Genomic DNA, 13,757 nt, shown 5'->3' with positions numbered 1-13,757 from the left:
AAGTTGCCTTTAACTTAAGGTATTCAAGCAGATGCTGGCTCTTGTCTCACAGAAGAGAGAATTTGTGCACTGAAGAGGTTATATATAAGTGACCTTTCAAGTCCTCTCAAAGGATTCCATAATTGCAGCTTCACTAGAGATGGTCAGGTTTTATGTCTATTTTGGGGAGTGAGATGTTGGCTTTTCTCTTACAAGTCTCAGGGGTGTTTGCCTTTGCACAGTAATGACAACAAAATGGAGAAAGAGAGATGATGCCTGATCCCCAAGATTCCAGGGCATCACCCCATGGTGAGTCGAAACCCAGTGCCAGTGTAGGGGTCGTGAGGAGAGACCCTGGCTGTGGACTAAGGTCAGCCCAGTGCCCTCTAAGTCATGCTCCCAAGGAGACATGCTCTGCATTCCTGGGTGTGGCTTCCAGTGCAGACATTACCATGGCAACAAGACAATACCATGCACAAAGTTTGTAACAAATACTTTTAGAATGAAAACAAACCAAAACACCCAGAGGGGTGGCTTCCTGAGAGACTAGGACCAGAGAGGGACGTGAAAACAAAAAAGGAGGGCCATCACTGCCTGGGCTCAGGCTGCCCACCCGGGCCTCCCCTGTCACCACAAAACAGAGTCTGGGAGAGGCATGGGTCTGCCTGGCCACCACCAGCAGGCAAGGGCCACGGTGGGAGTGGGCCCTCAGGCAGTGCACTGGTTGTCACATGACCACCCCTTGGCCTAGCAGCATCGTGACTCTGCCTAGAGATGCCCAGCTTCTTCCATCAGCCAGAGCTGAGTTGGGGAGCCTGTGTTTACATGAATAACCTCTGCCCCTGCCTGGGGAACTGCCTTCTCAGCACGACTATGTGAGGGACACTGGACCACTGCCGCCTCACATTGCTCACTTGTTGAGCACCAGTCGGGTGCCAAGCTTTGTGCTGGATGTTGTGGCTTCAGAGCTGAAAGATACCTTACTTGCCCTCATGGCATTTGCTGTCTATTGGGCTTATGGTGAGTCAGCAATGTAGTGCAAAAAATAACTTCTGTGTTACAGGAAACTGCAGATCACTATCAGCTTAAAAGAAGCAGCAGCTACTTCTAGGAAAATTGCTGTTCAGGCGCTCAGTCGTGTCCAACTTTTTGTGACCCCATGAGCTGCAGCACTCTAGGCTTCCCTGTCTTTCAGTGTCTCCCGGAGTTTGCTCAAACTCATGTCCATTGAGTCGGTGATGCCATCCAACCGTCTTATCCTCTGTTATCCCCTTCTCCTTCAGCTAGGACAGACTCAACTGAGTCCACGATGACTACATTGCCTTGAAGTCATTCACTCATGCAGCAGCATTTATTTGGGCACCTGTATACTGTGATTCATAGGGTCGCAAAGAGTCGGACACAACTGAGCGACTGAACTGAACTGAACCAAATGTGCCAGGCATGGTCCTGAATTCTGGGAATATAAAGAAAAATCAGGAAACAGAGAGGATTATTACTCTGGCAAAAAAAACGGGAGGGAAGCATTCTGGATAAGGAAACAGCACACGGGAAGATACGGAAATAGGAAAATAGAGCATCACCTTCTCTGCTCCCCAAGGCAACCACAGGGCTTGGTGTGAGACCACCATTCCTCAATGCCACCCATTTCAGAAATACTCACCCTTTACATTGGGCCCCTGAAAACTCAGCCCACGGTTCATCTCTTCCAGGAGAACTTCCTGGCTTCCTGCCCTGCTTTAGATGTTCCCACAGCACCCAGACTGAGTTCTAGGCCAGCTCTGACCTGCCTGAGGGCAGAGACCATGTCTTGGCTGACTCTGTGCGCCACAGGTAAATATTTATGGAAAGAATAAGTGAGTGAGTGAATCAGAGGAGAAAAGAATGAGACGACCGGCTAGGCCAGCAGGCATGCTAAAAATGTAGGTAGCCAGACTGCTTTGATTAAAAAGATCTGGGATGTTGTTAAAACACCGAATACTTTATATATTTATTTTCAAATTTATATTATTGAAGTATAGCTCATTTACAGTGTGTTAATATCTAAAGCACCTGATAAAAATTTATTGAAAACACTCCTCTGTCTACCCAGAGTAAGTTTTTTGTTTAACATTATGCATATGGAGTAGATATTTTTTAAAAGGTAGGTGCTATTTAATGATCACTTCACAGCAGATGAAACTCTAAGCACACTTAAACTTCTACTGTAGCCATCAAAACTGGACACTTTGTAACCTAGAAGGGGCATTGGGGACCTCTTCTGCTTACAGTCTGACAATGGTGGGGTTTTGTTCAAACTCCAGGGACAAGACTATAGAACTTTACCTTGAATTTTTTTTTTTTTTTACAGTTTAAGATGCAATGAAACCTTAGAAAGTAGAGTGTAAGCAGCCTCTCTTGATATAGCCTGTATTTTATCTTATGAGTGTAGCCTATTCATTGCTATGGCTTGAATGTGTCCCACTCCAGTTCATATATTGAAACCCTAATGCCCAGTGAGATGGTATTAGGAGGTGGGACCTTTGGGAGGTTGATGCTTGGGGAATGAACATGGAACCCTCAAGAATAGGATTTGTGATCTTATGCAAGAGACCCCAGAGAGCTCCCTTGTCCCTTCTTCCCTGGGAGGATCCAACGAGAAGTCTGAAACCTGGAAGAGGACCCTCACCAGAGACTTTGGGCACCTTGACCTTGTTCCAGCCTCCAGAACTGTGAGAAATAAAGGCTTATCATTTATAAGCCACTCTTTTTATGGCATTTTTATAGCCTGAACAGACTAAAATATTCAATAAGATTTCATACTCTGGGCCAAAAACCAGGCAACTAAGATGGCTGAGAGAGGGTGGGAAAAACGCCCAACTCTTTGGGAACAACCCATATTCCTGATGGCTCATTGGTAAAGAATCTGCCTATCAGTGCAGGAGATGCAGGAGACTCATTTGATCCCTGGGTTGGGAAGATCCCCTGGAGGAGGAAATGGCAACCCACTCCAGTATTCTTGCCTAGAAAATCCCATTGAAAGAGGACTGTGGCAGGCTACAGTCCATAGCGTCGCAAGGAGTCAAACAAATGAAGCGGCTGAGCACACATATACAAAGAACCAGTGATCTAATAAGAGCCTTTTTCTCCTTTTCCAGAAAAGTCTCTAAGTGTCTTGTTGGCCTAGGGTACTAAGTAATTTAGAAATATTTTCCCATATAAACTGTTCAGTAAGTCAGCTGGATCTTAGCAGAAATCACAGTTCAGAGCTGAGAGTGATTGTGCAGATAGATCATCAAGCCTAATTGGTTTCTACAGTTGAAGTTTTAACTGTGGTTTCAATGATCCAACATTTATAAAACCCATTTACTTTCTTCTGTGACCTCATGCTCTGCTTCATTATGCATTTGAAAGTTTCCATATCCAGCAGCTGTCTTCCTCTCGTCTCAAACTCCTAGGAGGGAAAAAGAATAATTAGCTATGAACAAGTTGCATTTTGTTTAGTCTGGGAGCAAGAGTCCAAAAAATGGAATGTCTAATTGGACCTACCTTGAACTCTGTCAATTCCTAACATGCTATCCCTTTTGTTCACTTCTCTGATGCATTCAAAATTTGTTTCTAATTTCATTAAGAAGTGACAATTACAGAGAATTTATTCTTCAATGCTATTCTATAGGAATTAAAAGGATTGTACTTTTCACTGAAAAATCAACCATCCAAAAAAGAATCAGAAAGCTCACCTGCTCAGGTCCTACCTGAAAGAGTGCATTTAAGTGCTGTAACTCTTTAGGAGTCATTTGATGTTCAATCTCCTCAAAACAAAAAGAAAATAAATTAAACACATATAATGATAATAGGAATGCCCATCAAATGCAATTTCTGGAAAGCCGTGATTCCTTCCTCTATGGGAGGCCAATGGGTAGCTGAGCCTGTGAGTAACACTTAGGCTCTTCCAACCTTCACTGTTCCCGTCTCGACTCCAACTCAGCTGATTCCTCAGCCCCCAGCTCTGGGGCAGGCTTGGCCCAGCTGGGCTGGAAGGAAGAGGTGGCAAGGAGGTGGAAGGAAAGAAGAGGACAGGCATTGAACTGGGAGAGAAAAGAGCAGGGACTGGACTGACACCAGAAAAGGAAGACTGAAAATATTTTGCCAGATCACATTCCAAAGATGCTCTTTTCCCTCTCAGGAGTCCAACGCATTAGCACTGCCTTGTGTCACATCCTCTGCTCCCTGGTCCATCTCATCTAGGCTGAACCAGGAGGAGACCCTGGGGGAACTGACCTACGGCCCCTTTTTCTGCGGTAAATTCTCTGAAGCTATTGCCAGAGACTCTTGGTACTCTTGGTGTTAGGGGATTTCATTAACCTTCGATGGACAGGGAAGCCTGGCGTGCTGTAGTTCATGGGGTCGCGGAGAGTCGGACACGACTGAGCGACTGAACTGAACTGAACTGAACTGAGGCCATCCTTAGTTCAATAAACAGACTCCAATGCCTCTACCTCACCTTCAAGTCTTGTAACTATTATCTCAACAGTTCGGCTGGGGCTTTCCTGGTGGCTCAGACAGTAAAGAACCTGCCTGCAATGCAGGAGACCTGGGTTTGATCCCTGGGTTGGGAAGATCCCCTGGAGAAGGGAATGGAAACCCACTCTAATATTTTGCCTGGAAAATTCCATGGAGAGAGGAGCCTGGTGGGATACAGTCCATACGTTCACAAAGAGTTTGGCCTTTATAAATAAAAATCCTTAAACTTCTGGCTTATAAAGAATGAATAAATTGTCATAGTGGGTAGAGACAAACTAAGCTCTTATGTTCTTGCTCTTATGTTCTTCCTCTGGTCTCACGAGGCCAGAGGAAGATAGCAAAGCAGAAAATCAGCATGTCCTCAATAGGATCATCTTCTGAAATCTCTATGATCACCTCAAGCTTCCAGGGTGGTGGCCTTTACCATAAAACTCAGACTGACACCAAAGCTACAGGGAGATCCACCATCTTGTAAAATTTAAGTACCTGCCAAATTCTGTCTTGAGGGACTCAATAATTACTTGTTAACTTGTTTCACTGAGGAACAAAATTGGAAACCTACCTCTAGAATGGGAAAACACTCCAACTGTAGTTTCCACTTAAAATTTCCCTATAAGGCTCTTCTGGCAAGAGCAGAACCTTGGAGGTAATGTTTAAAAAAACTGACCAAGAGAAAGACCCTAACAGTATTCAAATACATGTTAAGGATGATTCCATCAAACTGAGGGGCTATTTCTCCTCCCCAATAAAAGATATTACCCTGAATTAATTCATCACTTGCTTAGATTAAGCCTTCTCCAGCATCCACAAAAGCAGTGAGAGTGTACCAGGCTCACACCCAAGACCAAACAAGAAGATAGTGCCCTCTAAGAGCATGTGACTTCTAATCCTCCACCCAAGATGGGACTTCCAGAGGGTGAAACAATTTTTTAAAATGTGTTTATCTTTAATTGGAGGATAATTGCTTTACAATATTGTGTTGGTTCCTGCCATGTATCAACTTGAATCAGCCATAGGTATATATATATCCCCTCCCTCTTGAACCTCGCTCCCACCTCCCACCCCATCTCCCCCATCTAGGTTGTAACAGAGCACTGGATATGAGCTCCCTGCGTCATACAGCAATTTCCACTGGCTGTGTAGTTTTACATATGGTAATGTATATGTTTCAATGCTACTCTCTCAGCTCCTCCCACCCTCTCCTTCCCTGCCTGTGTCCACAAGTCTGTTTCCTATGTCTGCATCTCCACTGCTGCCCTGCAGATAGATTCATCAGCACCATCTTTCCAGATTCCATATATATGCATTAATATACAATATTAGTCTTTCTGTTTCTGACTTCCTTCACTCTGCATAATAGGCTCTAGGTTCATCTACTTCACTAGCACTAACTCAAATGTGTTCCTTTTAATGGCTGAGTAATATTCCATTGTATATATGTACCACAGCTTATTTATACGTTCATCTGTTGATAGACATCTAGGTTGCTTCCATGTCCTAGCTATTGAAAATAGTGCTGTGATGGACATTAGGGTACATGTGTCTTTTGCGTGAAACAATTTTTAAAGATTTGAAAATTATTCCCCATAAGGTTGGAATATTATGGGAAAAACTTGATATTATTTAAAATTTTCATATTATATTCTCTAAACCTTTACAATTGTATTTAAGATACAATATACATTATGAGACTATATGTTACATAAGCCATTTATTCTCAAATTTATAATCCTAAAAACATATCCCTAGAAAGTGGTGGCTCTAGATTTGTACACAGCAATCAAAACATATTGCAGATATGTTATCCTTACTGCATAACTTCTGTCTTTCTAGTGCTCCTGAATATTTTTTCTCCCTAGCTTCAGAATTTCCTGAAATCTATACCATAATCATGATCTGTCCACTAACCACCTTATTATGTGAAATTGGCCTTTCATCTTTTTCTGCCTCCATTACTGAAAAAGAACAAATAACAAAAAATTGCCTCCTTCTCAGGAGGGGGCTCCCCAATCCAGAGAGAGACTAACTCATCTTCTCATCTTAAATTTACTAGAAATGCTTCTGAGAAAATAAAGTGAATGCCATCATTAGTAATAGTAATGAAGAGTGTGAAATCAAAGCTGGTGATTATATAATTTATAAAAGGTTTTACAGCAATTTTCAATTAAGTATAAAATGTGACTGAAAAGCCTTGCTTTCCCCCTTCATAACTTCTCCCCAGAGCCATCCCTTCAACTCCCCAAAATATCCTACTCACCCTTCCTCCTACTTAGTTTCCTGACACACCTATAGACTCTGGTACCTTCAAAGGTTTGCTCTTTCTTATCCTGGTCATTCCATTCCATCTTTGCGTCCTGGTTACAAATACACCTGCTTCCTGCCTCCCTTCTCCCACTGTCCACAAAAATAAGGAAGTGAATGAACACTCTAACCACAGAAGATTTTTCAGGGTGGCAGTACCAAACGATGTTCACTGAATTTCCATTGCATTTTAGAAGTCAGTTCTTAAATCTCACAGACCTCATCAAATTTTCATATGTCATGACCGAGAGCAAAGACCCAGTGATCATTAGCCAATTTCTTTTGAAAAGGCAGCAGTAGAAATACAGCTACAAAACAGAGCCATTATTGTGTTTTTCCTTGAAAATATAAATCAGGCCTTCACTTAATTGCATATTTTTAAGGCAGATTTGGAACACAAAGCAGAGAAAACATATGTCCCTTCTGGGTACTCCTGTGCTTGGCAGGGCTTGAAAATTTGTAACTGCCATCGACAGCCAGTTGCATTGTATCACTAAAAAGCTTGAATGACTTGTTTTCCTACAAATAAAAACAGAGAAAAGCCGGACTATTTTATTTCCAAACTATCGTAGCTATAGTGACAACCATAAATAACTCAGTCCATAATTGTGGCGTCTAGTTTTAAACATATTATCTATTGCCCAGCAATGCATTTTGGTGTGTACATATGCAATTTCGGAGAGAGCTACCTGGATAATTCTCTAAGATCCTGTTTTGGGGAGGATTCATGGAGCTCTGATCTGTTTGTCCTTACACTGCAGTCTCCCCAAAGCAAGCAGTTTTTATGATAAGAGTGGCTTTCCCATAAGGATTCATTTGCCTGCTGGTTGCTCATTTGCAATGCAAATCAGAACTCCTATTGTTCCACCCCAGCAGCTCTTTGCTTCTCACTGTAGAGTCTCCTCAGTCTGGATGGTTTAGGGGTAATTTCACATCTACGACAAGGGAATTGACTAATTAATCGAATAAAGTATCCTTTTGAAAATCTGTTCCTTGAGTTGCTGTCTCTATAGCTTCAGAAAACAGACAGTTACAATCCTGTAGTCTTAAGATTCTAAAGAAGATGGTAATTGCAGAAGATTTGAGGAGTTTTCCAGGTTGAAATTTAGGGGCTCCCATGGTAGAAGGTCCTAAGGAAGAGGAAACAGCAGGGCTATAGGGCATTCTCCAGGGAGCCTACATTGTGAAAGCAGTTTTTTTCTTGTGTGACACAGATCATAATCATGGGAAGAAGAGTTTGAAAAAAAAAAAAAGGCCTGTGTGATTCTGCCAGAAACTTTAAAATCCACAATAAATTGAGGCTTTAAAAAAAAGACTGTCTTTTTAGCCATTTAAGGAGCAGGAAATCAACCCTGAATATTCATTGGAAGGACTGATGAAGCTGGAGCTCCAATATTTTGGCCACCTGATGTGAAGAGCCAACTCACTGGAACAGACCCTGATGCTGGGAAAGATTGAGGGCAGGAGGAGAAGGAGGTGATAGAGGATGAGATGGTTGCACAGCATCACTCCAGTCAGTGGACAGGAGTTAAAGCAAACTCCAGGAGACAGTGCAGGACGGGGAAGCCTGGCTTGCTGAAGTCCATGGGGTCGCAAAGAGTCAGACACGGCTGAACAACTGAACAATTACAAAAAGGAGCAGGAATATTAGAAAGTGGCTTCCACTTCAATTAATATAGCCTTAGGCAGCGCTGCCACTAGCATCTAACCTTCATTGAGCTTATTATGTGTCAGTTGCTGGGTACTTTGCATGCATATTTTCCCTTCATCTTTATAACAACTCTGTGAGGGAGATACTAGTATGGTCCCCATTTTATAGATCAGGAAACTAAGGCTCAGGGAGGTCAATTAACTTTCCTGGCTCCCTACAACAAGCAAATCCTGGCACCAGGACCTGGTACCGGCTTTCTTTTCTGTTGTCCCACCTCTGCCCGTGGTCCCTAGCCAGCTCCCAAGAGAACACAGGCAGATAGGTTGACAGGAGGGACATGGACTTCCAGACCCCTAATGGTCACTTCTAATGGCCACTCTAACGGCCACGTCACTCATGTCTCTTCTCCACAGAGTCTAAAAATCAGAGTGAATTGTTTCAACCCAAGTGACTGGTTCCATAAAAGTGAACTTTAAATTCCTCTTTACTTGGAGTTACTTTTACTTTATTTGGAGGTATTATATGTTATAAGGCTAAAAGTATGGTGACACTTGAAGAGTCAGACCTCCTCCTTCCTTCAGTGAGTATTAAAGACTTCCTACCACGGGGATATTCTACAGCTTATACAAGCTTTTAAGAGATCCAAATTTGTTGCAAGGAGCGGCCCAAGCATTTCCCAGTTTGCTTCTGTAAATTAATCTAAAATGAGTACTTCGCTGCTTTTCCAGCTGCCTGGTTAGATTCTATAGCCTCTTAGTGGTTAAAAAATAGAGAGAGAAGAGAAACGCTTCTGCCAGCCTTAGCAAATCAGAATGGCAAAGCTGACCTTGCATGTGCAGAGAGCAGATCAGCTGCAGCGGTCGAGTACTGTGTTGAGAAGAATTCTGAGGCTCTCAGCAGGGAAAAGCCAGGATGGATTTGCTCTGTTTGCCACGAGCATTAAAGGGAGGAGTGAGAACATAAGCAACAAGCAACAAAGCTGTACCAAGAGCAAGGCGATGGAGAAAGAGACAGAGAAGGACTGAGCCGGAAAGGGTCTTAGAACCCCAACAGTCACCCGTTTTCCTTACAGTGGGGAAGCTGAGGATGGGAGAAGGCAGTTCACCAAGGAAGTCCATGGTAGAGCCGAAAAAGTCTTCATCTCCTGTATCCAAAGCCAGTACTCTATGAGCAACTCTGGTTCTTCTAGTTTTAACACAAATTAAAAATAGCTGCTGGGTGCCTGTTTTCCCACAACTCATTTAAATATGTGTCATTAAAGCCATGCCTCTTACTTTGAAGTGGCAGCATCCAACATGCTCCTGTATAGCCTGGACTCTGCACCAGCCCACACAGACTTTGCACCAGGAGCTCCAGAGCCTGTCACTATTCCCAGAGAGTGACAGGGAGCCTCACGCCTCAGAGGCAGCCGCCTGGCCACAAGTAGTATGGCCTGGGTCACTGCAGGCTATTCCAGTGAAATAGCTATTCCAATGAAAAAGCTGGCTATTCCAGTCAGCAAAGGAGCATCACCCGGCTGGCTGCAGTCAGTGAAAAACTCACCCTTAACCAGGAAATGTCCCACAACCTCTGACAACGCCTAAGACTTCCTCACAGAAGCCTGGAAGACTGAAAAAGGGTTTGATGGGCAAGGTGAAGGTGACTGTAGAACCTGCATGGCTGAACAGACTTGAGAGGTGACCAGAAATAGACTGTTCGTGAAGGTCCTCACAAGCTGAAAGTCTTATCATGTGTGCATGCTTAGTCGCTCGGTCATGTCTGATTCTTTGTGACCCTTTGGACTATAACCCATCAGGCTCCTCTGTCCATGGGGTTTTTCAGGCAAGAATACTCGAGTGGTTGCCGTTTTCCTCCTCTGGGAGATCTTCTTGACCCAGGGATCGAGCCCAAGTCTCCTGTGTCTCCTGCACTGCAGGTGACATCACATGGGGAAGTCTCATCACACGGAGTCAACTCGTTTCAGACTTTTCTGAATCATTTGACATCATGACTCAGTACACACTTAGGTAACAAAAGTTTCACAATGCACTAATTGTGCTTATTCGGAAGATGCTCTCTGATATTATTATCTGTCATTGTTTTAGATGCCAGCCATATTCCAGCAAATCAGTCTCCTGACCCATCAACTACTCTTGCCCTCACTATGCCGATCCGCACTCTGAGGAAAGCTTCTTTTGATATATTATCTGCATAGGTCACAACAGCAAAAAGAACAAAACTGAATTCCCCGCCCCCACTACGCAGCTTAGGGGATCTTAGTTCCCCAACAAGGCATTGAACTCAGGTCCTTGGCAGTGAGAGTCCAAAGTCTTGATAACTGGATTGCCAGGGAAGTCCCTAATTTTTAACTCCTCATCATCCATTTCCAACCTCACTGTCCAGCATCCATCCCATTCCTGCTCCTCAGACCCTGTTTACTTTAATCACTTGTGTGACTTAGTATGCAGTTTCCTCTATGTGGGGTGGCCTCCACTTCATATCATCTTAGAAAAACTCTGAGAGATCCTTGAAGGCCCATCTCATATGACACTTCCTCCCTGAAGCCTTCCTTATCCCCAAAGCCAGAAGTCATTTCCCCCTCCTTTTGGATGGGGTACAGGCCTTTGGATACACATCTTTCTCTATTATTGAGCTTCTGTTTCTTAACAATTAGTCATGAGTCCATCACCTGCACAGATTCTTGTCATTTCTTTTGTTTAATATTTTTCTTTAAATAGACTTGTACATGCTTCCTTCTTTAGCCTCATCCTGCTGCTGCTGCTGCTGCTAAGTCGCTTCAGTCGTGTCCGACTCTGTGTGACCCCATAGATGGCAGCCCACCAGGCTCCCCCGTCCCTGGGATTCTCCAGGGAAGAACGCTGGAGTGGGTTGCCATTTCCTTCTCCAATGCATGAAAGTGAAAAGTGAAAGTGAAGTCGCTCAGTCGTGTCTGACTCTTAGCGACCCCATGGACTGCAGCCCACCAGGCTCCTCTGTCCATGGGACTTCCCAGGCAAGAGTACTGGAGTGGGGTGCCATTGCCTTCTCCGCCTCATCCTAAACAACAGTAATCATGAAATCATCGATTTGCTGTGCTTGTTAGATTTCCAGAGAACATTAACATACATATACTATTATTAAAATTTTAAAAATCTCATTTTTCCTTTGAGGAAAAACCGTGCTGGTTGTGTAAAGTCTTGAGGGGCTGTATTTTGTTTAAATTGGAGTTTTTCTCTAGGGCTGGGTATATGCTATTGCCCCATAAATATTTGCTGAATTAAACTCAAATGAAACGGATTAAATGGAATGTATTCATACTCTTAACATATTAGCATGAATCCAGAGAGGCAATTGTGGCCGTGGAAAGCAAAGAATGAGACTGGAAAGGAATTGGACCTAAGAGGGAAAACGTTGATGGACACTGAAAGGGCAGGAGAAGAGACTTGGAGAGGCTGACCCCAACGGGTTAGAGTGATGCTCCCTGAGGTGTGCCTGCTCTGTGGGCCAGCTAAGGCCCAGTGAACAGGGGCAGGTCCGGATGGGTCTTCCGTGGGAGGAAGCCACAGCATCCCCCATATGGACCCCACTTTAAGCAGGGTCACTGGCCACGGGCCCCAGGGGATTCCAGCCCTGTCCCCAGCCTTACCCCAGAGCCCGACTGGCCTACCAAGGCCATCCGCTCGCCGCCCCCTCACCTTTTCCGCTGGCAGACTCCCCTCCAGGTCCGCGTGGGGAGGCAGCATCCTCGGCTGGGCGGGGTCCTCAGTTCCCACCGAGTAGCTGCGTGTCCTCTGCCGGTGAGGCAGGCCCGTAGCAACCAGGACGGGGCATCTGCATTCTGCCGGCCCTGTTCCCCTGAAGGCCGAGGTCCCGCGGGGCAGGTCTGAGCTCGAAGGGTGACTGGCTCCCCCAGGATGGCGACTTTGGTTAGGATGCTGGCCCGATCCCATCCCCAGACACAGGCCCGTCAGTCTGAGTCTGGTCAGAAGAGTGGGTCCCACTCCACCCATGCTGCCCCGTCACCCTGGGTCTCCTTCCCTTTTGAGAAGCCACATTCTTAGAGGAGGACCCAGAGTGGGGAAAGGACTTTAGGGGGTGGAGGCAGGGTCTCTGCCCTCATGTGTTACTGAAACACAAGTCTCTGTGCCCCATGGCCCAGTGGGGCCAAAAGATACTGAAATGTCTGCTTTTGGTGCAGAGGAAGATTTAGTGTAGGGCCCCTGAGGAGACAGGTGGCTCAGCTCCTAAACCCCAGACTCCGCAAAAGCGCTCAGCAGAGCCCTTTTCTAGGAAAGGGGAGGGAGGGGCATGATGAAGTGTCTAAACTCCTTGGTGTCGTGCAGCCTTTCCCGAGGTCAAGTCCTGGTCAGGTAATGATGTTCCTGTAAATCTGCACTAAATAAGTGTCATTCCTGGTTCTCAGGAGAAATGACCAGGGCCTCAGGCACAACAGGCATGACTTTCATCCTCTGAGGTCCCATCCTGGCTTGAGAGGAGGCAGAGCTCAGCTGGCGGTTCCCTCAGGGCCAGGTCCCCAGACCCTGACCAAACAGCATCCATGAAGCAGCGAGACGCCTGGGACACAGCCCTCTCGCAGGCTCCTCAGGCTGCCCAGAGGCAGGGGCCAATCCCACAGACGGTGTTCTATGCAGACGGTGGCTTCCATGAGGTAGCAGAGGCAGGGATGGGGGAGAGGTACACTGCCACCTCAGGGCCTGGGCCCAGCCAGTGGGCAGCCTTGGTGAGGGCTCTGGAACCCTGTAGAACACCACCTTCAGCCTGTTTCCTGGGCCAGCCTGTTCACCCACTGGCAATAGGCAGGGTGAGCCCCGGGAGAAGCCAGGATCCGTCTCTAACCTCACTCTTCGCCTGAGGACCACCGCTTTGACTACAGTTGACTGAACAGGCCATTAATGGTTGCTCACTGACAGTTGCTTGTGGGAGGGGCCCACTGTGGTACTGACCAGTGACTGAGCAGGACCACTAATGGTTGCTCTCTGACATTTGGTCGCTTGTGGGAGGGGCCACTGTGGCACCAACCAATGGTTAAGCAGGGCCACTAAGGGTACCGGGCTGCAGGATAATGGCCAACAGCACTGGCTGCATGCTAAGGGCTGCATCCCACAGGACTCTTATAAACTGACCAAGACAGAAGGCAGCAAGACTTTACCGGAAAGGGGTGAGGGGGAGAGAACCCAATACAGCCCTAGAACTACTAGTTTCTAAAATGTTTTTAGTTCTGAACAGGCAATATATGTAACAAACAGTAAACTAAGACAAAAAAATGGAAGTTAATGATTGTAATTAAATAAAGCTTACAACAAAATGAATGTGTCATGATAAT

At 45.4% G+C, this 13,757-nt stretch overlaps 1 protein-coding gene across 1 annotated transcript in view; it reads right to left on the bottom strand.

Annotated features, from left to right (window-relative positions):
* Positions 1-13,519, bottom strand: part of LOC129556551 (cilia- and flagella-associated protein 337-like) — a 136,556-nt gene extending 123,037 nt beyond the window's left edge. Inside the window, 5 exon segments of the mRNA XM_088842823.1 lie at positions 3,329-3,412; positions 3,714-3,767; positions 12,109-12,212; positions 12,215-12,334; positions 13,483-13,519. Of these exon segments, the coding sequence (XP_088698949.1) occupies positions 3,329-3,412; positions 3,714-3,767; positions 12,109-12,212; positions 12,215-12,334; positions 13,483-13,519 (399 nt within the window).
* Positions 13,520-13,757: the final 238 nt, after the last annotated feature.

Source organism: Moschus berezovskii, chromosome 13 (genome assembly GCF_049115385.1).
Source record: "Moschus berezovskii isolate FMDL1 chromosome 13, NW_MosBer_1.0, whole genome shotgun sequence".
NCBI classification, from domain to species: domain Eukaryota; kingdom Metazoa; phylum Chordata; class Mammalia; order Artiodactyla; family Moschidae; genus Moschus; species Moschus berezovskii.
Note: the sequence above shows the minus strand (reverse complement) of the source record. Positions and strands in the feature narration are given on the sequence as shown.